General features: G+C 41.0%; 1 protein-coding gene across 1 annotated transcript in view; it reads right to left on the reverse strand.

The window, feature by feature from the left end:
• galnt1 (UDP-N-acetyl-alpha-D-galactosamine:polypeptide N-acetylgalactosaminyltransferase 1) overlaps positions 1 to 27,472 on the reverse strand; it is a 52,329-nt gene that overhangs the window by 9,212 nt on the left and 15,645 nt on the right. Inside the window, exons 2-7 of the mRNA XM_059338585.1 lie at positions 25,596 to 25,708; positions 12,090 to 12,229; positions 11,201 to 11,369; positions 1,052 to 1,218; positions 320 to 447; positions 133 to 212 (exon numbers count right to left, since the gene is read on the reverse strand). Of these exons, the coding sequence (XP_059194568.1) occupies positions 133 to 212; positions 320 to 447; positions 1,052 to 1,218; positions 11,201 to 11,369; positions 12,090 to 12,228 (683 nt within the window). The 5' untranslated portion in view covers position 12,229; positions 25,596 to 25,708. The remainder of the gene's footprint in view (positions 1 to 132; positions 213 to 319; positions 448 to 1,051; positions 1,219 to 11,200; positions 11,370 to 12,089; positions 12,230 to 25,595; positions 25,709 to 27,472) is intronic.

Consider the following 27,472-nt stretch of genomic DNA (forward strand, 5'->3'; position numbering starts at 1 on the left):
AGTAAACAAAGAATAAGTAATTAAGCATTAAATAAACACAGGGGCAAGCCCCCTGCAGGCTTAACAATGGTTCATTGATTTTTTTTTTTTAATACTAGTCATAGGTGTGTATGTCTTTCGTGTGTGTCTTACTTGTCTTGCTTGATGCGGGCGAGCAGAGGCTCCAGCCACCCTGTTGTGCATTCACAGTGAGCATCCAGAAAGGTTATGACCTAGAAACATGGATAGAAAACATTTTAACAAACCCAACAGTGCACAAACCATATGGTGAGCAGGTCACCGGGTAGTGCATGTCATATATGTGAATATGCACACACACCTGTCCGGTGGAGATGGAGGCTCCCTTGAGGCGAGCGCGAATAAGTCCGGACCGCTGGTCCATCCTCACAACTCTGACGGGGACTTCCAGCCTTCTGACGTACTGCTCCAACGGTCGCTTTAGGAAATCTTTGAGAACATACAAATAAACATTAAAATAAGCATGAAAAAGAATCCAATAAACACATGAAAGCATACACGACTGACAAAAACACACACATAACAGAAGCTGGATTACGTGCTACTCCTCCAAACTATTCCTTTTGTAGCAACAGAGATCAAAGGGAAGTGTGTGTTTGCTTGTATGAATGCGCCTTAGCATGCCTTCCGACAGCTCCTCCACCTGTATTCACCCCCTCCACACACACACATATATACACCCTCTGATTTGCACCATCCAACCTGAGGTCCCATAGGGTGAGTTGGTGCTGTGTGGTGGCGGATGGGGGGGATTGAGGGTAATAACAGAGTGTAATCCCTGCGGCTGGCGAATTAAAGACCTAATCTCCCCCAAACAGGGATTAGCAGCATTGCACAGGGTGGAGTGGCACACACAGGCCATATATGCTGACTGGCTGTTGGGCACCGGTGCAGACACACTCTCACACACACACACACGCACAAACATGGCAAAATCATACAGTAGCTCTAAAAGAAATAGGCTAAGCCTCAAACAGTGAAGGAATTATCCTGCAGTGTGTGTGTGTGTGTGTGTGTGTGTGTGTGTTTATACCTCTCTCGCTGGCATCGTCCACCAGGACAATCTCCTCCAGCAGAGTGTGTGGAGAGCGGTCGATGACAGAGTGGACGGTTCTTAGCAGCGTGCTCCACGCCTCGTTGTGAAACACAATCACCACGCTGGTACGAGGAAGATTATCGGGGTACAACTTGTTCTTGCATCTACAAAGAGAAAAAATAACAATCAGCATAAAATCTTTAATGGCAAAAAAAATGCTTTCAATGTGGAAGAACAGAACGATACATGCAACTGCAAATATGGATACAAAGCAAATTTCAAAACATCCCACTGAACAGACATCACATTGTTAAAAAAAATGACACGGTGCAGTGAGAGGAAGTGTATCATCGAAAACCAACACAGACGTGCTTACACAAAGACAGCCACATGTGCAATAAAGTCGTAGGCTTTGAACACAGACAAAACTGAACTGACAGAGACAGAGAGGGGAGAGAAAACACTCCAAAAGAGACATCACAATCCAGCCTCTGTCTGATTGTAAGAGACTGCTACAGAGAGCTGCAGCTAAAGTGAGTCTACACAAGAGAGAGCTGAAAGGGAAATAGCTGGGACTTAAACATCAACTAAACCGCATTAGTCAGTCATGGAATCGCTGCATTAATCAGATCATCGTTTACTGCCTTGTGGAAAATCATATTTTTATCGACTTCAAACGCTGAAATCTGAGGGCGAATTGCGAGCGAGCAGCCGAGCGTGTATCCCCAAATTTAGACGGAGAAAGACAGACACACAGATATAGTGGGTCAGCATGATGACAGTTGATTAGTGATGCTAATTAGAGTGTGAGTCATTATCATAGCCGTGTAGAACACACACATCAAACTATCTTATTAAGAGACACACAAAAACGTCTGACAGAGCAGGGCAGGCACAAGTGGAGACAAGACAAGATGGATATTAGTGTCACAGACTAATTTAAATAGTCCTCCACAGTATTCCCTGAGATACACTCGGATGATCGTACTGGTGGGTTTGCATTGTGTCGGCCATTAAAGGGGACATCATGCACATTTCAGGTTCATATTTGTACTATGAGCTTCTACTGGAAGATCTTTGGACACTTTAATGTAAAAAACATATACATATACTGGACCAGTAGAAATTGAAACTAGTTTGATTATTACCTGTGGGAGATGAAGTTAAACAACTAAACCCGAACTATATGTTTCATAACGTAACTGTATCCCAAATCCGCTAAGATTCTATCAAAATTTCACATAAACTACTAATATACAGTACAGGCCAAAAGTTTGGACACACCTTCTCATTCAATGCATTTCCTTTATTTTCATGACTATTGACATTGTAGATTCATCAAAACTATGAATGAACACATGTGGAATTATGTACTTAACAAAAAAGTGTGAAATAACTGAAAACATGTCTTATATTCTAGTAAGCAAAGGGTGGTTACTTTGAGGAATCTAAAATACAAGACCTGTTTTCAGTTATTTCACACTTTTTTTGTTAAGTACATAATTCCACATGTGTTCATTCATAGTTTTGATGAATCTACAATGTAAATAGTCATGAAAATGAAGGAAACACATTGAATGAGAAGGTGTGTGTCCAAACTTTTGGCCTGTACTGTACATAAATGAAATTTCACACGTAGATTGTTAAATATGTATAAATCAATTCTACCTACACTAGTGGCAGCGATCTAACTATCAAACTATCTGACGTGGCTGGAAGCCAACTTTATGTCATGTAGTGGTCATTTTCCTGCACGGTGATCTCCGTATGCAACAACTTGCCCCTGCATATTAAACAGAGAGCAATTTTGGAAAAAAACATTGCAGAGGCTGTGTTGTTGGCTCACTTTTTAGGGAGGGGTTTTAAACCATAAGTGTGGAGTTGAATAAAGGACTAGTGGGTTTATGTTGTGTTTTTGTGTTTGTTTTCATCTATTTGTATGTTTCCATACATGTTGCTTTGGGAAAATCTTTTTTTGGTAATGCTTTTAAGAGCCGTCCTTTTGAATCACGGTACTCCTTTGAGTTCTTAAGCTTTTAAAATCCTTATAAAATCAAATAAAGTCCCATAAAAGCCCGGTCTGCTCACAACACTGCACTCTTATTATGAATTGACCGCTTTTCCTGGAAAGGTATTTGAAACCCTATTTGTCAGATTCTATCCCCTGACCATTGAGCTTAAGTTAATGCCCCTCACATTTTAAAATATGGGACCTTTAAGTGCAGTTTATGTACTTAACTTACACCTGAATTTAAGACTGATGTTGTATCTCTGTATGAGGCCACGGTTTAAGGTTTATTTAATTTTAGTATTAAAATCAGCCTGCAGATATCTGAAACTTGCTTGACGTAGCTAGTCCAACATAGTGAAGCCTTACAGCAGCTGCCTTTATCTTTTCAAAAAGTCATATCACTGTCTTGTGATAACGCAGCACACATTTCCACCCGGCTATTTTATCTATAAAAAGGATTCTCAAGTGAAAAGCCAGAAAATCCACTGTTGTATTTCATGATATTTATCACTTTTATGATACATCATATACAGTAACAGCAGACTGTATCCATATTGCAGCTTATAAACACTTTTATTACTTCGGCCAACAAAATCAGTTTAGGGGTTGCAAGAAAGACAATCTTTCAATTTGTGGCTTTCTACCAGAGTGATTGATGACATTTTAGACAGTTTTATTTCCGTGGTGTGCAGGGCACAGTATATGCTGCACAAAATACCACACATTTACACGCTGCGCTGCAGTATTTATGCTTAAAAGATGTCTCTAAATGACAACATGTCACAAAGAAAGTGCATTGCTGTTTTGCCAAAGCTTTAAAGAAGAATTCACCTTTTTCTAAGTATTTCATAATCATCTCTCTGACACAAAATTAACAAGTTATTTCTCCAAGGAAACAGCACGACAGCATGCTCTCTTCATTGGAAACAATACACTTATTACAGATGGGTTGATTTGCACAACAGATGGCAGAAAATATGGACTACTACACTTCCAAATGGATGTTAAATGTTTTTCCCACGCCACCAAAAAAGGAAAAAAAACATTAAGTACATGTCAGTTTGCTGGAAAACAAGTCAGAGTCACGGGAGATAGAGGCACACCTCTGTAGGGCAGAAAACACTGCAGCCTGCTCTGATACCTGCAATCAAGCTCCCTGATATTAAACCGTCTCACAGTCAAGTTTCTCTGTCAAGAGACACTCAGTGAGCTGCTCAAACTTCCATCTATTCATGACAAAACTGGCGGCAGCTTGTGACTTCCTTCCTCTGACAGATTCAACTCTCACAATAGCCAGATGGAATATGATCTCTCGTCATAACTCCCTCCCACTTTGTGATCATGCAGAGCGCTGGAATGCTCTCTCTCTCTCTCTCTCTCTCTCTCTCTCTCTCTCTCTCTCTCTCTCTCTCTCTCTCTCTCTCTCTCTCTCTCTCTCTCTCTCTCTCTTTCTCTCTCTCTCTCTCTCTCTCTCTCTCTCTCTCTCTCTCTCTCTCTCTCTCTCTCTCTCTCTCTCTCTCTCTCTCTCTCTCCTGCTGATTCTGACAGAAGGAATGCAACAGCGACGGAGGAGAGGAGGTCAAGAATACACTCCATCCTGCAGCTGCCTCTGAAGCACGTTAAATAACACACACACAGTGATTCTCAGTCTGTGGTGTGCGTGTGTGAGTGCTAACTCTCTGCAAGGAAGGGAGGTTGATGATCGCACGAGATGATTCACTGTAAAAACAGAGACACCCTTAGAGTCTTTCAACTTTTATACACGTCAGTTCATTATTTCTCTCTTCTCTGTTCTCGCAAACAGAAACACAACAACTAAGACTTTCCACTTTTCAGACATGATGTGCAGCTGACGGAAAACAAGACCTCTGTGTGTCCACCGAAACAACATGTGTTGACACACGATGGCAAGCGATGTGTCACATGATGTGGATTTTTAAATACTGAGGAGTGGTTGTGTATCCAAACAGTTTCTGGAGCAACATTTGGCAACAGCAGAGCAGGGTAATGAGTTACAGGCTGCTTCTCCAGCCAGTGGGAGTGTGTGGATAGTCAGAATGGGCGGGCAGACTGGTTCTGATTAAACTGCATCACTCTTGAGACATTAAACTTTGGCGCATGCACACATATATACATTTATATAGGCGTTCTCATAAAAATGTTGCAGTCAGTGTAAATGTGTAAAGTGTAAATGTCAAGTTGTCTGAAAGGTGTGGTCACGGAAAGTGTTTTCATACACTGTAGATCCACCCAACCACATGCACACACACTCATATAAACACACACACACACACACACACACACACACACACACACACACACACACACACACACACTCAAATGTATCGTCCTGTGCTCCCCTGTTTATTTGTTTTTTTTTACATTCAACGCCTGCTCTGCTGACAATGATGAAAATAAACCATCAGTGAGTTTCCACTTCAAAGTTTCAGCTAATGGCAACCTGCTCGCCGATGATGAATTCATTCACAGTTTCCCTAAACCTGCCGATCCACACACACACACACACGCAGAAACAAACACAAACGTATGCGTTCCCACTCACACAGACACACTGCCTTGCTCGATATTGACTCGGTCTTATCTCCTAATTGGAAAAGCAGATAGACGGAGAGAAGGCTGAGTGAAAACACACCTAGTAATCAACTCTCGCTCAAAGACTAAAACCCATTTCACGGATCAATGTCCTCTTTCTTTCCCGCCTGTCTAGTGTGCATGTGCCCCTGCCTGTCAGTCTTGTGTCTGTCAGTCAGTCTTTCCGTCTATTGCTCTGAGAAGCTTCATTACTGATCTAAGCATGTTCCTTTGCTGGAGCGCAAAAGGAGGCAGAGGGGGGGTGGGAGGCTGAGCTGCTTTCCACCTGCTTGAACTAACCTTGACACATCTTCCAAGCCGCTGGTCGGATGAAACACCTGGCTGCTGTTCTGACTGTGTTTCTCTGCCTGTCTGGAGGATGAACAACCACTGGCACTGACAGACACTTGAGTGACACTAAACGCTTGGGAAGTGCACATATAACCTAGCATTACTGAGGCAAAATAAAAAAGGGGCAGCATGACACCGTATCATTACCTCCTTAATGCGATTTATTTCCTTTTAATACAGGACAGAGTGGGATCCATCTTTAGGGTGAACCAATGGGCTCTTAGTCATGGAGAGAGGCAGTATGAATTGTAAGGACAGGCAGAGTGTTGAAAAATATGTCATAACTGTTTAGGTTGAACCTTTCAGTCAGGGTGAGGGCAGCATGAGGTCAGCACATAAAACCAATAACTTGCTGTGTCCAATGACATACAGTACAGGCCAAAAGTTTGGACACACCTTCTCATTCAATGCGTTTCCTTTATTTTCATGACTATTTACATTGTAAATTCATCAAAACTATTAAAGAACACATGTGGAATTATGTACTTAACAAAAAAGTGTGAAATAACTGAAAACATGTCTTATATTCTAGTAAGCAAAGGGTGGTTACTTTGAGGAATCTAAAATACAAGACCTGTTTTCAGTTATTTCACACTTTTTTGTTAAGTACATCATTCCATATGTGTTCATTCATAGTTTTGATGCCTTCAGTGAGAATCTACAATGTAAATAGTCATGAAAATAAAGAAAAACGCATTGAATGAGAAGGTGTGTGTCCAAACTTTTGGCCTGTATTGCACTCCACGCTGATTCTAAGCAGGTTTTGTTTCTGTACTATAGAGTGTACAGAAGAAGTGGATGTAGCCACCGTGACGTCATTCAAGGTTTGACTACTACCATTTTTAAACTTTGAGTTTGCTCTTTCGGCTGTTGCCAAACTTGTTTTTTAGAGCCAGAAGTGATCATAAATAACGAGAGGTGGGATCAAGAAGAGAGAGAACAGCATGTACTCCCAACTAGCCAGCAACCTGACTACACCTGGCTCCTCGCTAAGCTATGCAAAGCTGCTGCCAGCAAAGTCATTTCCAATGATTTGAGGTAAACCAAAAACAAGTACATGGCTGCTTAAATGTACACAGTGCCATGGATACACATCACTGTGATAGTGGCTTATCAATCGGATCGGTGGGACCATAACTTACACAATGAAAATCGTGCTGTATTGACGAACACTGAGACCAAAAACTTATTAAAAAAACATTTACTGAGGTAATAAATTATGTGAGAAGTATGGTCATTTTCTCATTTACTTCTATACTATCTGACCATTGGCTTCACTTTTTAGGCCCAGAAGCTACGTCCACTTCTTTCATAGAGTCTGTGAATGCACAAATGGGAGAATTTGTGTCAGAATCCAAAAACAATCATTCTGACCTTTCATACCTGTAGTTTGGGTCATTTCGTCCAGAAAAAGGAAAAGAATATACATCCATTGCTGCATTTTAGTTCTGGTTTGTTTTCACATTGTCGTTTTTAAAAACAAAGTGTCAGCAAAGTATACTGCTAGACTGAAAATTAATTTACTCAACAGTTTCAGTGTAACAGGATGAACAAAACCCATTGACTAGTCATGCTGCAATTTGATGCTTCCTATGCATTAGTGCATGATCTCTGGTGTGACAAGGAGCGCACAAAAAAAATCTGAGACTTTGAGACTTTATAGTGTTAATATACAATAAACAGCAAGTTGATCCAATGTTCAAAACAGGTAGATTCGTCTTTTACATTAACTAGTGCAGTGCCCGTAGGAAGTGTGTATTTGTATAGTGGGAGATTAAGTAGATAAAGCACTTACTTCTCATAAGGTACCACACCACCCAGCACATACACATTGAACATTGATATTCGCTGGAAACTATTCAAATATTATTGGAAAATCGAACCTTGTAGTGCACTTTAAAACTCCTAAAGATAGGTAGGCTATCTAGACTTACAGATGAGATGAGTCAGGGTGGAAATCCAGAGTGAATTGTGTTACTGACCAGGTGTAGGCCTATCACACAATGGGGGGAGCTCCCCTAAAAGGTGTCTGATTGGAAACAGTGCAATGCCGCAACACTTCCTACGTAAATAATGATATTTTGAAAAATGAATTAAAAAATCTTCAAAATCGTGGCCCACACATTGGCAATCAGACCCACATACTATGGCTATGCCCAAAACTGAAAGCATTCTGGAAGGAAGTGTTTGAAACAGTTAATAAAATATTTGGTGGAAATATTACTATGGATCCAATGGTGGCCCTACTAGGTCTATTACCAAAAGGCATTGAAGGAAGAGCCAAAAAATATCTTTTACAGATATTACTAGCAACAGTAATTAAATGCATTACAGTAAGGTGGTTGAAGCCTGACCCCCTAACACATAGTATGTGGTCTGAAAAAATAAAGGAAATATATCAAATGGAACAAATAACATACTCCTTAAGACTTCAAAAACATATATTCACTAAAAGGTGGAGCCCTGCTATGGGTATACTGATATAATTTTATTTCTTTTATTCCATTTTAATTTATATTTTTCTTTGTCATTATAGTCTCTGTGTTTTTTTGATGTATCATAAGTGTTACCATGTGTATGAAACAGCAGATATGTTGAATATGATTCTGTACACGATTGTGAATGAAACCTAAATAAAAACTAAGTTAAAAAAAAAAAAAAAAAAAAATCGAGGATGCACACCTTCGTGCAAGCCACATACGAAATCTACGGTCAGTCTGACTAACGGTCAGCGGGATATGCCCTAGACACACATCCACACACACAGGAGCTTCTTGCTTTATAGATAGATTACTACAGACAGGAATTACTATAGGATTGCTCTCAAACACTTTTTAATGAAGAGGTAGAGGAACACTTGTAGGAGACAGACCAACAGTTAATATAATATATAGAACAACTAACGGTTATTCTATATATTACAAGTGCTGTTTTAAATTTTAAATTACATATTTTTGTTTTAAAGTGTTTTCACCTCTTCAGACTTGCTTCCCTACATGATGCACCTTGAAAGTAGGTCCTGACACTTTCTAATGGACTTAATAAACTCTCAAAGTACAAAAAGGAATGGAAATTCCCACACTCGGGCAGCCAATCTACTTGCTAAAAAAATCTGCATAAAATATGTACACCGCTGACACAGATCGCTCGTTATGAGAACGCTTCCTGTACAAGTTTAGCTTATTTTCCATTTGCTTTCAGACCACAAGCAACCCACACCAGATATTGCTTGGTACGGATATCCTCCACTTCAAACCATCTCAGTCTGGTTGTTTGATACTGACAGACAGCTTCCACACCAACGCAAACGAACCACACTAGAGGGTAAACAAGTCTTTTGTAAATGCTGTGAAACCGCTCTAAAAAAAGGGTTGATTTTTGAGTGTGCTGTCCATAGACTATTGTCCCAAAATGCATTGCACAAGGGAAGTGCAAGCGTTGCTCACAGCTGGAGAAAATGAAAACCATTTGTGGATGATAATAAATCACCTTTGTGAACATGTAAGGAAAAAAACAACTATTAAATCTTTGGGAAACATTCTGTTGCATGTGTGAAGTGAACCAATGGCAGTGGTATTTTAAAACTGCAGCCTGACTGAAACGCCCATGCAAACTTGCAAATTGCATGATGTCCTGTTCGTTTAAAATGTTTAAAGTTAAAAAAAACAACAACTCTGATATGATTTATATTTTGTCTAACTTGGTTTTCCAACATACTCTGAAACTCTGAAAAGGGGCTGAAAGCACATCTGCTCTTTCTCTGATCTGGCCTCGTCCCACTCACCACCACTTTAGGTGTCACTGTGGTGACACAGTAATCCCGACGGTCTGAATGTTTTTTTTTGGGACTGTCACTGGTTCTACTGCAGTTCCAAGGTGGAAAGCTCTGCCATGGCATTGAATGGCCTTTGTGCTTATGTAACATATACAAATAATTATATGGATACGTTTATAAGGTTAAAAACTTGATTTTCATTGAAGAGGGTCTTAAAGATACATAGATTTTACATTGACAGGGAAGTAAACAAGCACGAGTTTTAGCACATACAATCAGTATATGGAATGCAATTGGGGGAATTTGGTCTTTACTGGGGATTTCCACCGGGCGCGTTACAGCAGCAGCACGTCAGTTTAGCGAGCCGGTCGTATACACACGAGATAACGAGATCACGCGATAATCCTGACCATACGGGAGACCGCAAGATCCCCTGATAAACACTAAACTCTATTTATACAGTCTATGGATAAACTGTGTGTATAAAGTAAACAACAACAACAACAACCAACAGCTTACTTTGCTTCTCTGAGGTGAAAGATATGTTGATCTGACCATCTATCCTTATAAAAACAATATGTTATGTCATAAATGATTGTATGATGTTCCACTTCAACAATCAGTCTCTTGTCTTCCGTGTCTCCAATCCTCTGAGACCCTTTGATTGATTGATTGATTGATTGATTGATTGATTGATTGATTGATTGATTGGTTGCTGATCTGGTGCCCGGGTCATAACATTATGTTGATGTGAAGTAGTTTTAGGCTGCATGAACTGCGTATTGTGTTTTATTTTGAAAGGGGCGGAAGTGTTTTACGCTGATTCTGAGTCAGACTTCCTGTCTGGTGATCTGCTCTGTTGAGATTCACGCGATTTGGCAGCGTCTCGCGGAGAAATAGAAGTCCTACCTAATGCTCGCGTAGAGACGCTGACGTGACGCTGCTGTAACGTTACGCAGCACGCCCGGTGGAAATGCTCTCATTGATTAGAGTGTTCCACCGTGCCCGGTGGAAATCAGGCTTTAGGCTTGTTGAAGGTGTTTTGATAAAGCTTCGGTGTTTTATTGCACTTACAGTAACGAGCGTATACACAAAGAGCAGAGGAGGCGGCAAAGTATAATAATATAAAAAAATGGTCAGTGCTAGGGTCTTTAATAATTTGGCCCCGGGGCCCATTTAATACTATGTACTCGGTACCCATCCCTATCTGTCAGTCGTTTATCATACCTAACCTTTACAGAATACCAGTGGCTCACTGTTTGACTGATTGTGTAGGTTTCAAGCCAGACGTCTGGCTTGTGGTTTATAACTGATCACCGATGTGGACTATCCCAACAGCGGATGCCAGGGAGAGCCATTTTCAGGGGAATGTAATGAGCGGTGTAAGAGTAAGTGACAGGACAGATGATTAGCTCACCCTTCCAGGCGAACATCAGGCAGTGACCGATTGAGAGCAATCATCTCAGAGGCCATGAGGTTGAACTGGTTGATCTTGAACATCTCCTTCATCTTGTCCTGGTTCTCCTTCGGGATCACCACAGGCTTCCCCCCTTCACCGGGCCCGTCCCGCGGCCTGCTCAGGGCATCTGCAGCAGACACATAAAACACACACAGATGATGCTGCGGGAAGTGAGAGTATGTTGATTACTGCAACAGCCTGCTCATCGGTTTACCCAACAAACACCTCCAGAAACTGCAATTCATTCAGAACTGTGTTGCCCGAACTCTGATGAAAACCCGCAAACACGACCACATCACCCCCATTCTACAGAACCTACATTGGCTTCCCACAACCTCAAGAATTAAATACAAAATCACCCTCATCACCCACCTTTGCATCTACAGCAACGCCCCACAATACCTCAAAGACCTTCTCACCCCTCACTCATCCACCCGCAACCTCCGCTCCCAAAGCAGAAACCTCCTCCATCAGTCCTGCACACGACTCCGCACCATGGGAGACCGAGCCTTCTGCTCCACCGCCCCCCACATCTGGACCTCCCTCCCTGAACATCTACGTCAACCCCAGTCTGTGGACACCTTTAAAAAAGGGCTTAAAACTTTTTTGTTCAGGGAGGCATTTTTAGGTTGTCCCTAGATGTTTTTATTTTGTCTCTGCATATGTACTTTATTACCCGTGTCTTTTTTTTAATCTACTGCTGATTTTAATGAGTTTTCTCTTTCTTGTTTCTGTAGCACTTTGAGATTTCTGTATGAAAAGTGCTTTACAAATAAAATGTATTATTATTATTATTATTATGTCTTTGTGATCACAGGTGTGTGTGTGTGTGGTAATATACACCCACCTTGTCTCCCGGGCAGTCCTCTCTCCTTCTTGTCGTCACACTTGTTGCACTCGCTGAAGTAGAGCAGAATAAACATGTCCAGCATCACCCACACCAGAGAGGTGGCCAAAACCACCTTACAGTAGGCAAACCTCCGCATTCTAGAAAAGTAATGAGAGACAGGAGGGGAAGAGAGAAAAGTTAAAGCTCTGGCTCAGGTGTGAAGTGATGATGATGATAAACAGAATCTTTTCCAAAGCTCTGCAGAGGAGATCACACTTTATTTCTCCTCATATCTTTCTCCTTACCCCCCTCAACCTCCACCCCTCCTGCAGCTCTACGCCTAAGTATCTTCCCAACGCCTCCATTTGTCCTTCCGCCTGCCTGTCTGTCTGTCTGTCTGTCTGTCCGTCCGTCTGACTCTCGGCTCTTATCTGTCGGCTGTTTATCAGCCCTTCTCCAAATGGTCACCTTCACACTCAGACAAAGCCTCAAAATGAGCACTGTGGACAGCTGGATTTACATCACTCCAGATAAAAATATAGTGAATTAATGAGGGAATTTTTCAAAGTTTATAAGTTATGTTAGTGGCACTGTTATAAGCACAGTGAACATCGACATTTGTGTTTTGAATCTGATGTTTCATGGCACCTCAGCAAAGCTTTAGCTGCAAGTTTCAAGCAAAGTAACACAACAGATCACATCTCCTCAAATCATATTGTCAGAGTTCCCAAACACCCTGCAGTGTATTAGCCGATCCAGCCTTCAAACATGTAACATACCAAATCCTTGTGCTAAAGTGCAGTCAGACACACACTCACAGGTAAGCACACACACACACACACACACACACACACACACACACACACACACACAGTGCAGAGAGAGAGGAGCTGTGATAGTAATTGCTTTTCTTTGGCAGTCAGCGAGAGACAGACACAGCCACATTAAAATTCCTCTGCTCCCCTTTCCTTCTCTCCTCCAGCACCATCTCTCTTTGGCTGATTCTCTGCCTCAGTGATCCCTCAGGTTGCAGCAGCACAAGCAGAAGGGAGAAAATTAATTTGGCCACGGTGATTTCTCTCGCACCCCTGGGAAGGGGGAAAAAAAGTGTTTGTGCATAGCTAGCTTAGCTTAGCTTAGTTTAGCTTTGCTTAGCAGCCACAGAGGATGGAGAACTGCAGAGCAGCATTTCTAAATTCCACCTGATAGGATTCTGGTTGCACAAAGTGCCGTCCACAGCAGAAAGCAAAGTGAAAATTTGTCTGTTGTCTCATAAGTTTGTCTTTTCTGAGACTTTTGTGCTTGTTGAGGCAAATAGTTTTAATGTCCTGACAATGTTGTTGTTAGACCAGTTCTAGCAGGTGAAAGCTGAGAATCTGTACTTAATACCTTGAAGACATCGACCAAAACAACCCACTGCCTATTGAAAATTCTCCAGTCAAACAATACATGCATTCGATCCTTTTTGTAATCAGATCTAGAAGAAAAAATTACCATTTGTATGCTCTTGCCTGCAGCCAATCACAGAAAAGGCTCTTGGATTAAATGTGACATGTGATTGGCCCACTGCTGCAGTCTGTGTTGTGAAGTCAAGTGCGGTGTATTAGATCAAGTTGGCAGTTAAGTGCGTATATATGTGTGTGTATACAGCCCTTCCTGTTTTTTTGTGATCTTGCAAAATGTTATCTCTTAGTTTGACAAAGAGAAACTAGTGCACAAAACCACCAGAAGATAAATGCAACGTTCTTGTCGCTAGCGCCAAGAGAAGAAAAATAATTCAATCAAATCAACTTAACTAGAGCAACGAGGGTTTTGACAAGGTTAATGCAAGTGCATCGTGTTTCAGCAGCTTTAACTGGCTCAGTCACTGCAGATTGAATCAAATTTTAAAAATGTGACCCCTAGTTTGCAAGTATAAGTGGCCTGGCATCTACATGAAGAACAATTTATGCCGGATCATTTCTTCTTTAACATATTCAGCATATTGTTACAGGCTGCATGGGATGTTTTTATGTTTTTAAATTCAAAGCTTCTATTCAGGTTTTCAAGTAAATCTTCAAATGTCTAATAATGAATAAAATGATGAATTGGATGAACTAAGATAGCATTTTATTTATTTTTTATCTTATTTATTTTAAATCAAACCAACTTTTTTTGATTACAGCTTGTCAGTTACTTTAGATTGCTGCTCGGTTGCCCCATTAAGGTAACTGACTCCCTTTGAGTGCAGCAGCAGGAGAGCAAATACTTTTTTGACCGCAGTGACAGGCAAAAAATAAATAAATGAAATGTAAAAAATGCTGCTCAGAATTTGAATATTGATTTAGAATTCAAATGTCAACGATGTCTCACATAATGTCTCCCACACTCTCTCAGCATTTACCCTCCCCCCACTCTCTGTAATTACTGATACCATCAAGAAATCAAAATCATCAACCTGCCGGTTAGACCCCTTTCCAACTACTCTTGTCAAAGCCACCATTCCCTCTCTGGCCCCCCTCATCACACACATAATCCACTCCTCTCTCACTACTGGAATTGTCCCATCACCCCTCAAAACAGCTGTTGTCACCCCAATACTAAAAAAACCTGGTGCAAATCCCAACGACCCCAACAACCTCTGTCCCATCTCCAATCTGCCATTTCTGTCAAAGATTCTGGAAAAAACTGTTGCCACTCAACCCCATTCCCACCTTTCCCGCAATGACATTTTTGAACAATTCCAGTCCGGCTTCCGACCTCTCCATAGCACTGAAACTGCACTACTCAAAATCACCAACGACCTCCTCCTCGCAGCTGATTCCGGTCTCCTCTCCATCCTCATCCTGCTTGATCTGAGTGCGGCCTTCGACACCATCTCACACACCATCCTCCTTGACAGACTCCTCTCCATAGGCATCACGCACACCCCCCTCAACTGGTTCAAATCCTACCTCTCTGGCCGCACACACTTCATCCAACTCAAATCATTCACATCACAACCACTCCCAGTCACCACTGGGGTGCCCCAAGGCTCTGTCCTGGGACCCCTCTTATTCATCATCTACCTACTCCCCCTTGGTTACATTTTCCGGAAACATCACATCAACTTCCACTGCTATGCGGATGACACCCAGCTCCACATTTCCACTGAACCTGAGTCCACCTTCCCTCCCCCCCTCCTCACTGACTGCCTCCTCGAAATACAGTCCTGGTTTTCATCCAATTTCCTTAAACTGAATAGCAACAAAACAGAAATACTACTCATTGGCACAAAAAACACCCTATCCAAATCTCCCAGTTTCACAATATCCATAGACAATTCCAACATCTCTCCATCCCCCAAGGTAAAGAGTCTGGGTGTCATCCTTGACAGCACACTCTCATACACCTCACACATCAGTCACATAACCCGCTCAGCCTACCTCCATCTCCGTAACATCAACCGCCTCCTCCCCTCTCTTACACCCCACACAGCTGCCATCCTGGTCCACAGTCTCGTCACCTCCCGTCTTGACTACTGCAACTCGCTCCTGTTTGGACTTCCGCAAAAAACTCTTCACAAACTACAACTGGTACAGAACTCAGCAGCCCGCATCATCACAAGGACCCCATCCAGTCACCACATCACACCAATCCTCCAGCAACTCCACTGGCTCCCCATCACACACCGCATCCAGTACAAGACTCTACTGCTCACCTTCAAGGCCATTCACAACCTCGCCCCTCCATACCTCTCTGACCTCCTCCACATTGCCACACCCGCCCGCCCACTCAGATCTTCTTCCTCCACCCACCTCTCTGTCCCCCCTGCCCGTCTGGTTACCATGGGGAGCAGAGCTTTCAGTCGCTCTGCTCCCTTGCTCTGGAATTCCCTTCCCCCTTCCCTTCACAACATCACATCTCTCAATCAATTCAAATCACAACTCAAGACTTACCTGTTCAGACTCGCTCACTCCATTTGATCCTCCCCACAAACTCCCCTCCTTTATTGTAATGTATTTGTAAATGTTATGATTTGTTCTGATTGTATGATATGTATGATGTTCTGCATTGCTTTTTTTTGTTTTTTTCCATGTTGTAAGGCGACCTTGAGTGCCTTGAAAGGCGCCCTATTACATAAAATGAATTATTATTATTATTATAAACAGTCTCATACCCAGTGAAAGAGTCTGTTTTAATAGAAAATTATGTTCTAATGACGCATAATACACAGCTTAATATATGCAGCTTTGCAAATATACCCTTTGTGCTTAAACATGGTGATACACTTAATTGATTTAGTAATTTGATGTTCAGAAAATCACTCCAACTTCTCAATTGTGAGGATTTACTTTTTTTCTTTGTCTTCTGTGATTGAAACGGAATTGAGCCAGCCAAAAAATAAATGTTAAACTTTTCCTGACATTTAATAGACCAAACAAATAATGGATTAATCAAGAAAATAATCACTTGACAATGAAAATTATTTTTTAGTTTAATTATATTCTAATTTTATTTGAATAACATCTGCAGAGCACTCTGATCTGCTTAAATGACAACAGATAATTATAATTTATTTATAGAAAAAAAAAGAAATTTAATATAAATGTTAACAAAGTTTTAAATTCTCAATTTCCTCTATAAAGCAGTTCTTCATTTAATAGATTAAAAAGTAAAATGTGAAAAAGATCAACTAAATAAAAATCTGTTGCACTCCTGATCACCTTTTACACTTTTTTTATTTGCAGCTTCACTGGGACCTCATGAACAGTATGTGATTTTCACATATGGCATTCTGTGTGTGTGTGCGTGTGTGTGTGTGTGTGTGTGTGTGTGTGTGTGTGTGTGTGTGGCATGTTCACACATGCTGGTGTTACTCTTAGTGCTGTTAGTGCAGGGAGAGAGCACATGGGTGACAGCTGAGTGTTACAGTGTCATGCTTACTATATGTTACTGTATCTTATTAGAGCTTTCACCCTCGCACCAGATCCCAGATACACTTAAAACTGTAGTTTGTTTTTCACTACAGTTAGGAAGAAATTCTTAAATCTGGAACAAACTCCCTCAGTCCATCCGCTCTCAAACAACACTGTCAACTTTCAAGTCACATCTCAAAACACACCTATTTAGACTAGCCTATCCCTAATATATTAATCATTTTTAAATTACAATTTTTCTCTGTACTGTTTCAGTGTTGTTTATTATTACTGTCATTGTTGTCTTTATTGTTCTAATTTGTAATTGTTTCATTGTTGTTTATTATTACTGCCATTTCTGTTTTATTATTATTGTTTTGTTTTTAATTGTTTATTGTAAGGTGACTTGAGAGTCCTGAAAGGCGCTTATAAATAAAATGCATTATTATTATTAAAAATGCATTAAATCGACAAAAGGTGCATTCTGTTTTATTTAGGCTTTAAACTATGTTTCAACTTTTTGGGAATCATGGCTGTGGTGGATTTAATTCAAAGACTTGTAAACCTTTAAATTTTCTCCAAAAAGAATCATGAACAAGCACAACTTTCAATGCTGTGTTTACCAGCAATTTGCTCGTTGGTGTCTTGGAAATCAGTCGTTAAAGAGACATTTAAATAATATGACAAAAAAAAAAATCTTTGTTGACAAAGACCAAGAGGATTAATTAATTAGCCCCATGGTTCTCAACCTTTTTGAGACGCAATCACTCAGAGTAATCAGATTAGTGTTCAGGACCCCAGACCACAAACCACAAACTGGCCTAAACAGCTGATTTTGCATGATTATTGTGAATGCTCTGATCAATTAATGTAAAATAAAATGTTAATTTGTGATGATAGTTTTGTTAGGTTTGTTTAGTTTTAACAGTTATGCATCTAGGTGGCGTATTGTTGAAAACTGGAAAGCGTATTGTTGAAAACTGGAATATGTTGCGATTTATTTTGTTTTCTTATTTTATTTTTTTTTCTCTGCTATATCTGTAGCCGGATGATTCTTCCTTTTAAATGTTCTCTAATGAAATGACAAATTATAAGTGTATACAGCTGATATGGACACTATAGACATCTGAATTAATAATTTTTACAGTATAACATTTGTCGGGTAAATATGAATGTAGAATTTTTAACAGTATTGCATGTATGTATTAAATGAGTTTGTTATTGTTTTTCTTGTTTGTACTGTTTTTGTTTATGTTGTTTGTATGTCATTTTCTATGTCTTTTTAGGGACCCCAGGAAGACTAGCAGTCGCCAAGGCGTCAGCTAATGGGGATCCATTCAATAGACAATAAACAATAAACAATAGACTCACACACTATTTTTTTATGAGTCAGTTTAATTTTATTCTCTAGAACTACCAAGCAAACTACCAAACTAACCGAACACCCGGTACAACTGATCTGGTGTCCCCCTTGGGGGTCCCTATGAGATGAGAACCACTGGATAGGGGGCAGGCCTCGGGAAAACCAACACAAAACAAACATAGTAACTGTCTGGAAGATTAGCAGATCCTCCAGGATATCCTCAAAGTATTTGTCAGATTGCTCGTCTCACTGTTTGGATCACTCCTCTCAGGATTCTTGAAATTCCAGGATCAGTGGGAAGCCTGAAATTCAGTCCCTGCTCTACAATCTCTCTCCTTTATGTTTGTCTGCCCGCTGCTGGATTGTACCGGCTTCGCTTGACCTCCACGCAGCAACATGACACAAAGTGATATCACAGCAGAAACTTGGATACTTTTCCTGGCGCACAGGCAGAGCGAGGCACATATGCCAAACACATAACAGTGCAGACAGACACCAACCAACGCGGAGGCGCTCCGTCACAGAAAGACACACATATATTCTTGCTCACAAAGTCGTGTCAAAATGCTGTCAGAGTTGTCAGCTGGTTTCCCTGAATGCTATTTGATCACGGCGGATGTAAAAGAAGTAGACAGCAGCGCTCCGAGCAGCAGCGGAGAAGATTTATAGGCATGTACATTGACTTAACACGTTTTCCCATCGCCGTCTCTCAGCCGTGCCTCTCCACTCACTGTATTTCTAATCAGGCATGGCAGAGGACACCTCAGGTCTCCTCTGTGCTGGCTGCAGCCCCGGGCCCTGCATCTCTGTGTGTGTTGCATGTGTGCGAGTGTCAGTTTAGTTTATGTTGGGCGCTAGTCTCTTTGAAGTCTCTTTTAAACAGCCTGGCTCCCTATGACATTAAACAGACACACAAATCTCCATCCCTCCATCTCCGCGCTCTCTCCCTAATCCATTAACATATCATGTTCCCTCCATCTTTCTTTTATATCTCCATCCTTGGCATCTCTCTCTCTCTCTCTCTCTCTCTCTCTCTCTCTCTCAGCCCACCCCACCCCCACTCCCCTGTTCGTCTCTTAGTGATGTCGTCTCCTTTCAAGAGCGGTTGCCATCACTACTTCCCGACAAGAACACAATTTCCCCCTTCACATCCTTCTCTGTGTCTCTCTTCATATCCCCTCCTCTCCTCTTCTCCACAGGCTTAATCCCTCTTTAGAGATTGCACAACCGGAGTTTCTCACAACCATTTGGAAAACTCTAGAGCGAGAGGAAACCAGGACTTCACTCGCTTCGCAATTTATGACTGGGAGTGGGGAGCCTCCCTTCTGGGTATTTCATGTTTATATGTGTGAAAGAAAATTAAGAGGGAGGAGAGACCGTATTTATATGAGGGAGTGCCAATGAGAGAGGAGGATTTATGTGCCACTAATCAGCACAAAGTTTGCGCGGCTAATTCATATAATAAACTGCAAACTGTTTATTTGCTTGCTCTCCGTAGAGCCGAGTTTATATTTTATGAAACCAGATGCCTTTTAATCAAACCGCTTTCTCTGTCGTAAACAAGTGCGTTTAAAACGCATGTTGTTGTTTGGAGCATCCTCGATGAGAAAACAGAGAGCCAGAGATGCTGCTGTTCAAGTGTGCGTGCTGTCCTTCGGTCATATGGGTTTGATAAGCTCAACAGTTTCCAAGACAACGCTGATGGGAGCTGCGATTTTCAGAACAGTTGTAATGCCTCTCTCAACTGGAGCAGAACGAGGAACAGGCTAATATTAGGGAAGTGAAACAGAACAAGGTGGCCTGGAGCCCTGTCTATATTGCTCTCTGTGGAGTTGCTGAGGTACACAGCCGCGCCTGGCAAAAAGGCTGGGGTCACTTCATTTCCAGGTCGTAACCTTGACTGCAGAACACAGACTGGTCTGACAGAAGAATAAGAGCAAGACGAGAAGGGGAGAGAGATAGAGCAGCCATCGGTTCAGAGAGGACGCAAAGAGAGTACATGTGCCTGTTGACACCCACAGCTTCTAGATTAACCCATTAAGGCCTAAAGCGCCTGGATAAAATAATGCCTGGAAAACCTCTGGGCGATTTTCAAATGACCCCCTAAAACCTGAAGTTTTTCTGGAAATTCAACACCTACTAAATAATAGATTTTTCGGCCTCTGTAGCAGATAGAAATGAAATTCAAAAAGTATTTGAGAGCTTATACCCGTGGCTTTCATACCAAGTTGAGTTTATTTGTCCAAACCTTCAATAAAAGTTTTTTTTAAAAATCAACAAACTCAGCAAATGTTACATTTGACTGAATAAAAAATCCTATGCATAATACTAATACATGCCCATTAGCAAGATGCAAACATGATATGACCACTGGAAGAACAAGACATAGTTCTCATTAGCCTACTCTAATAAAAAAAAAAAAAATCATAATAATAATAATAATAAACAATGGGTTAACTATATATGAGTACATTCACATACCAATACATTCAGTTACAGGGTTTGCTGCAGAGTTTTAAAATGAAGTGGTTTCGATTTAGACCACCTCATAAAAGTTAGTACACTACACAAAATAAGACATTAACCTTTAGTGAAAAGAACAGATGCGTTTTCTCAAACTGAAAAATCTATAAACAGCAATTTCATGAATGTGACTATTGTTTAGGCTGTAATCTTTATCTCAATCGATCACAAGACGAGATGAGCCATGAAGTGTGTGGCTTCACACAGTGACTACACAGTTTTTGTGGGGAAACCCATATTTATCTTTGCTTTTATTTGAATCATTATTGACGATGAAAGGCTTCCCCTGATTAAGGTCAATGATTCAACTCATTAGTCTAGAAAACCCCTCTTAAAATAATAAGTGGTTTATTTCTTTTTGCGGATGTGACCTTACTGCAAATTATGCTCCAAGTATGCGATGGATTGGGAGCCATGTGGCACAAGAAAGTTCTGATTGTGGAATAGATTAATAATCAGATTCAACAAATTTGTTTTATCAGGACTTCAAGTTGTTAGTCTTGGGCGATGGAGCATGCTAAACGATTTGGCATGGCAGGTCTGTTTGAATTCAAGTGTTATAGAGTCTAGATGCACAACAGAATGTTTCAAGTTAGTACCGTTACCGACTTAATTTTGGTCATGAGTTTGTAATCAAAACAAACGGGGAATAAGTAAATCAGGGTATTCGAATTGTACTTAATTCTAAATTTGTTCAAACTTGACTTTTGGAAAAAGTTAGAGTCCTAATAAATGATCATGCAGTCAAATTAAAATTAGATTTGAAAGTTATTATCAGAAATGGTCAGAAGACGTTTTGTATAAACTAAAACGGGGAACGTAGGGTCTCTAATTAAGTGTGTTAACCATCCAGAGCACTATGTCACCCTTAACCTCAGCAGAGCACAGAGTTCAGATGTGTTGTCTTGCCTCTGGTAATGTAAACCGGATGCTTTCACTTATTTTCAGAGTAGAATAGAAAGTGTCAGCTCTGTGATCGGGGGAGGTTGGAAATGAGATTCACTTCATGTTTTATTGTCATCTATCACAGTCAGAGATATTTAAAATGTCCTGACTTGTGTAAAAACAAAGTGTTTCAGCTAGCTACAAACAGCATTAGAGGGTGTTTGATGCGTTAAAGGCCCAGATGTTACATTTTAGAGCTATACTGTCTAAGGAGTGTGTTTAGATTTGCTTTGACATTGTTTTGACTGTGTTTGACATGCATTGAGATTTATGTTGTTTTTACCTTTAAAAAGTTACCCATTTACTGGAGTAGAGAAGAAATGGAAAGGGTGACAGAAACAGTGACACAAATGGAGGTCAGCGACACACAGAGTAGTGCAGCTTGTTTCGTTGCTGCTCTGCTCTCTTTGCTCCAAAGATGCATGCTACACTACATTTGATCCAGAAGAACTGCTATGAGCTCCTGCTGCCATCCAGTATGATTGACACTTCATCCGACAACCTGTCAGCAGACATGCAAGCAAGAAGCTGCTCCGTGCGCTCGGATCTTTTAAACTGAGGTGCGTCTTCTTTGACAGCGGAGAAATCTAATGTTTTCACATCAGAGAAGATGAACAAAGACATTAAAACATTAAACATGAAACTCGTGGTTGTGATAGGGGTTAAGTGTGAGGTGCAGCTCTGCAGGTGCCCTGTATTGTAACTTGCCGGGAATAATATATTTCTCAAAAATGTAAGTTTACAGGTGGAGTTGATTGTTTTGTGAAAGCACCATTCCCTAGCCTGGCTAACGCTAGACTATATCACAAAATGAGATATAGTCTGGAAACCACCTATTCATTTTTCTGTAGAGGAGGTGTGGTTTACAATCATCCATATCATAAGCGTCTGTACGTAGCTCTTAGCCAATCGTATCAATTATTAGACCACAACGTCTCGCTAAACCCCATTAGCTTAGCCACTAACGGGGCTAGTTGGTAGATTAGGCTTTTTCCAAATCCTGTTGGAAGCAAGGCTAAAACATCCTTTTTGGTGCTGATAAAGGAGTGTAAAGCCAAAAGTTGTCTTTTAAAATAAACTTTGGCTCTAAACTATCTAGAACACTGTCTGCAGCTAGATCCAAAGAGAGCTTCGCCGCTGCTGCAGCCATGTTGGATCCGTAAGCAAACTACAAGCTTCCATCTGACGAATAGCACGAGTCATCGTCTTGCCGTCCCTCCCAGTCATGTGATTGGATACCAAAAGCAGGGCTAAGAATCGGCCATGGACACCATGATCGAGCGCACAAGGCAGCATGGGTATACCCAGGCTAAACATTTCCAAGGTCAAGAATTAATAAGTCGTTGTATTGACTAAATTCTTAATTATTTGACATCATTTAATTTAAGAGATTCTTATGAAAGTGTTATGAGTTTAGGTCAAAGAAGTGAAATACCATATTTTTTTTACACTAAAATATTAATATTGGTGTTGGCCTTGAAAAATGAGTATTGGTCAGACTCTACAAGAACGAGAGAGAGAGGGAGGGAGAGACAGTTTAAAGTTTAAAAGCTCAGTGTAAATAAGGTAAAGAGCCGAGCAGACAAAACTGCCCATGGCAGCGTAAAAGTCCAGGCTGAAATAGATTACCAATGCAAAGCTTGGCACGGGCACAAAGTGGAATTAAACACTTCAATCTCCAATCACTCGGGTATTTTCGGCCAAAATCAATATACATTATTGTCACAGGGGGTGTTCCCTTGACGGTTGGAGGGATCGCAGCTGCCTGGCTATACAGCACCAGCAAACCACAGACACTCAGGCAGGCACACGGCACATGTATAAAAATAAATACTTTACAATAGACACGAGAGCTCATTTACCACAGCATCACGTGTCTTAGTCTGCGTGATTGCAGTGTGCTGTAAATGTTTTTTCAAAAACTTTTATCACACAGACGGGAGGATTTCATGACACTGGTTGATACAGTTACAGAAAAAACTATTAATGCAATTAACACACCATCAGAGACTGCGTGTTGATTGGTGTTAAGACACTCACACACACACACACACACACAGCCTGATTAAATCACAATGCTTACAGTCTGAGCTGTTTGACCTGGCAGGTCTGTGTGTCTGGCCTCTGGTGTGTGTCAGCAGCTCTCAGCACTGTTTTCCTCTTGCTAGTCATGCCAGGCAGGCAGGATTTACCAGGCTCTGGCATCACAGCAGGGCTTCCCTGTCTACTAACCACTACAGTCTACCTGGATTTTCTTAGCATAAAAATGTGAAAAATGTCAAAAGACATTTCACTGTGCTCTTATTTTCTGGAAAGGAATTTGTTTTGATTCAACCATACTATTGTGACGGTTTAAATCGTTTTATAGCACCAAGAGCAAATAAAAGCAACATCACAAATAATGTTTTTTTAAACAAATGTTTGTTCTTTTCAAATTGTTAAGTATTACTTACACCTCTGGGGAGAAAACACGATATGCACTATATGTTTGTTTTGGTTTTCTTCAAACACCAAACTGATATTTTGACATGTTTTAGCCCTAAAAATCATCTATTATTGATACAATTTCCCAATATTTTCCCAAGTATGAAATGCATTTGACACGTTTTTTTTTTTTTTTTTTTACCATCCAGGCAGCTAACAGGGTTAACACTGATTTCAAAATAGGATGGAAATAAACTGCTCAGACGTGACACTTGAGCTGGATAATCCTTTTCAGTGAACATATCAAAGGTTTGCATGACACTGTAATCCAGGTAAACAGACAGTTCTAAAAGGACAACATGTTCTGACACCTCTTAGCATATGGCTTTGTATATTATTCTGTTAAACTATAATAAATCATCAAAGAACAATTTGTTTATCTATTAATATGTTACATCTGATTTTATGCAAATCTCCAAAACCCCAAAACAAAACAAAAAACAATCTGTAGGCCTGTTTTGCATCTGTGACCTTTTGAAAAATGCCTATCCCTTGCACTTTTATGTCATCCAATCTGAACAATGAACTGCAAAAAAAACTATTTCTCTTGAAAGTTACACTTTCAGGAACATTAAACACTGTACGCAAACAAAAAACAACCAAAGCTGAAAGCCTCTGCAATGCGTCAGATACCTCCAGCAAGACAATTGCAATATGAACGATAACTATACAAACCCCCATATCTTATTCAATAAACCTTTGGGGATCAAATAACATCTACATCCTAATTCATTTATGTCGCCACTGGCCATTGTGATTAAACAGAAAAGGCAGCTCTTATCTAACCTGATGTGCCAGATGGTTTATTACACAGAACCATCTGAGAAGCTCTCATTGGAAAAGCAAAAGGGCAGGCAGTTTTCAAAGTATAGTTGGCCGGTGATTGGATGAAACATCTGTCGATAACGGTCTATCAAGGGCTAACCAAAAAATATTCCCCATCAAGAAAAGCCTTTAAAAAAAAACACTGTCTACTCCAGATATAAATGATGCTATTGCTGCATCTACGCTAACCTCTGTAGGAGCCGCCACTCTTGCGAACACAAACACATTTCCTGAAGCCTGCCAAGGTGGATTCAATCAACAAATGCCAAAAGCTTCAAGACAATGAGAATGTAGAGGTGGTGCAGGGAGCTGCAGCAGCATGAGAATACCAGCAGAAGAACTGTCAGCTTATATTTGACTCTTGAATGATGAAATTCCGACGTAGCTGCTTTTGCTTTTCAGTTTCTTGTCTTCTCTGTTTGTATTTATTTTGGTTCTTGGTCTGTGCAAAAATGCATTGTGATGTTTGGCTGAACTAACCTGATGCCACCATTCATACACTCGTACCTGTCAAAATGACTAAAGGGGTCTCTGGTCAGATGTGCAGGGTGCTCCACCAGCAGAGGGGGCGGAGCGTCAGAGATCCCACTTCCTCCTTCGCTCGTCACTCAAACATGCTCCTTGAACAAGAGAGAAACAGACACAGGATCAAAACACTGTTTCGCCACAGATGTGAAAAAACGGCTTGCATTTGAGGTACTTATGCAAAACTTCTTGTGTGATTATAAAACCGACAATCCAAGTGAGGAAATCATCTTTTCAGTTTTCATTTCCATGCATCTCTTTAACATTCCAGTTTCAGTATGTAGATTGTGGTAAAACGTCTTGGAAAAGAGGTTGAGAGTTATGATCGCACCTCTGGGGTGCAAAAACCGCAAAGCAACCACAGGAAGACCCGTGAGAGGCTGTCACTCAACGGCCTCGAACATACTTCCTGGCTGCGCACGCGCAATAATAACACGCATCATCTCTCACATAATCACACAGTCAGAGTCACAATGTCACAAGGCATGTTTCCAGTTGCACTAAGACTTCCCGGTGCAAGTGGAAATGCGTCATCTATCAGCCAACCCCGTCTGAATAACGGACTCTGGAAAGTTGTCAATCATTTGCAAATTGTCAGCTTGGCTCTGTATCTCTTTGTATTGTGATATAAATCTATCATTGTTCCTCCTTCCACACCCACACAAAGGTCAAACCTAACCAAAGAGTGTCTGCCAGCCTTAGAGCAGGGTAAAATGAGACAAAGAGAGAAGACAGAGGGATGAAGGGGTAGAGGGATATTAGGATGGACGACTGACGGATCTCAGAACTGCTCATTTCACCGGATTAATCTGCTATTTTTAAAAAATCCGCAGAGAATGAAGATGAGAGTGAATATGACTCAGTGTGCGCGTATGTGTATGTATGTGTGTGTGTGTGTGTGTGTGTGTGTGTGTCCTTCAATCTGGTCCTTGGCCTACTTTAAAGCCAAGTCATCATTCTGGTCTTCTGGGACTTCATATTGCCAGCCTGTGTGTATGCGTGTGTGTATTAAGAGTTTGTAATACAGGAGAACCATACCATAAATCTCCCCCTGCCAGCCCACACACTCCTGTGTTACTGAGTGTGAGGAGGCTGTACTGCAGTGCAGGCATGCTTCAGTATGTGAAGGGTCCTGGCCACCAAAGGTGTCTGTCTGTCTGTCTCCTTGTAGGTGAGTCATCATTCCTCCTCCCCACTTTTCTCCCTCCCTCCCTCCCTCGAATGTCACAATCTCCTTCTTTCCATCCCTCTTTTCTCTCCCTTCATCTCCCACACACCTCCACAAAGTTTGAGTGGAATGTAATCCATCTGCAAATTGGAAGCAGGACAAGCAAGAGCTTCTATAAATACTCGTCAGATTCCCTTGACAATCACAAAATAAACCTACAGATCCACACACACACACACAACACCGCAGCGCAAATAGAAACCCATCTCTGTCGCTGTCTGCAGAGCAAAAACCTCTTCCTCTCCTCTCAATCTGCTCTCTGCCTGTCTCATGCTGTAGTGGGTGCACGAGTGCTGTATGATGAAAGGAAAACGACAAAAAAAGAGAGCAACCACAACAAGCAGGAGAGACAGACAGTGAAGCACACAGAGTAGTAAACCTTGTTTAACATGGTTTGGCAATGCCATACGTACTAAATAACTGGCATGCAAATAAACCAAATTTGACTGAGAAATATTTGTGTAATTTATTGGCCCGCTCTCCAGCAGTGCAGCATCATTGGGAGGTCTTCCAACATTTGCAGCCACCTCAGCTTTTCCTCCACCTGGGTATTAACTGTTCTCTTATTAAATGTAAACCCTGACCTCAGCCCTTTAAAAACACAAAAAGCAGGTGTAATAAATACTGCTGC

This window comes from Centropristis striata, chromosome 8 (assembly GCF_030273125.1).
Source record: "Centropristis striata isolate RG_2023a ecotype Rhode Island chromosome 8, C.striata_1.0, whole genome shotgun sequence".
Taxonomy (NCBI): domain Eukaryota; kingdom Metazoa; phylum Chordata; class Actinopteri; order Perciformes; family Serranidae; genus Centropristis; species Centropristis striata.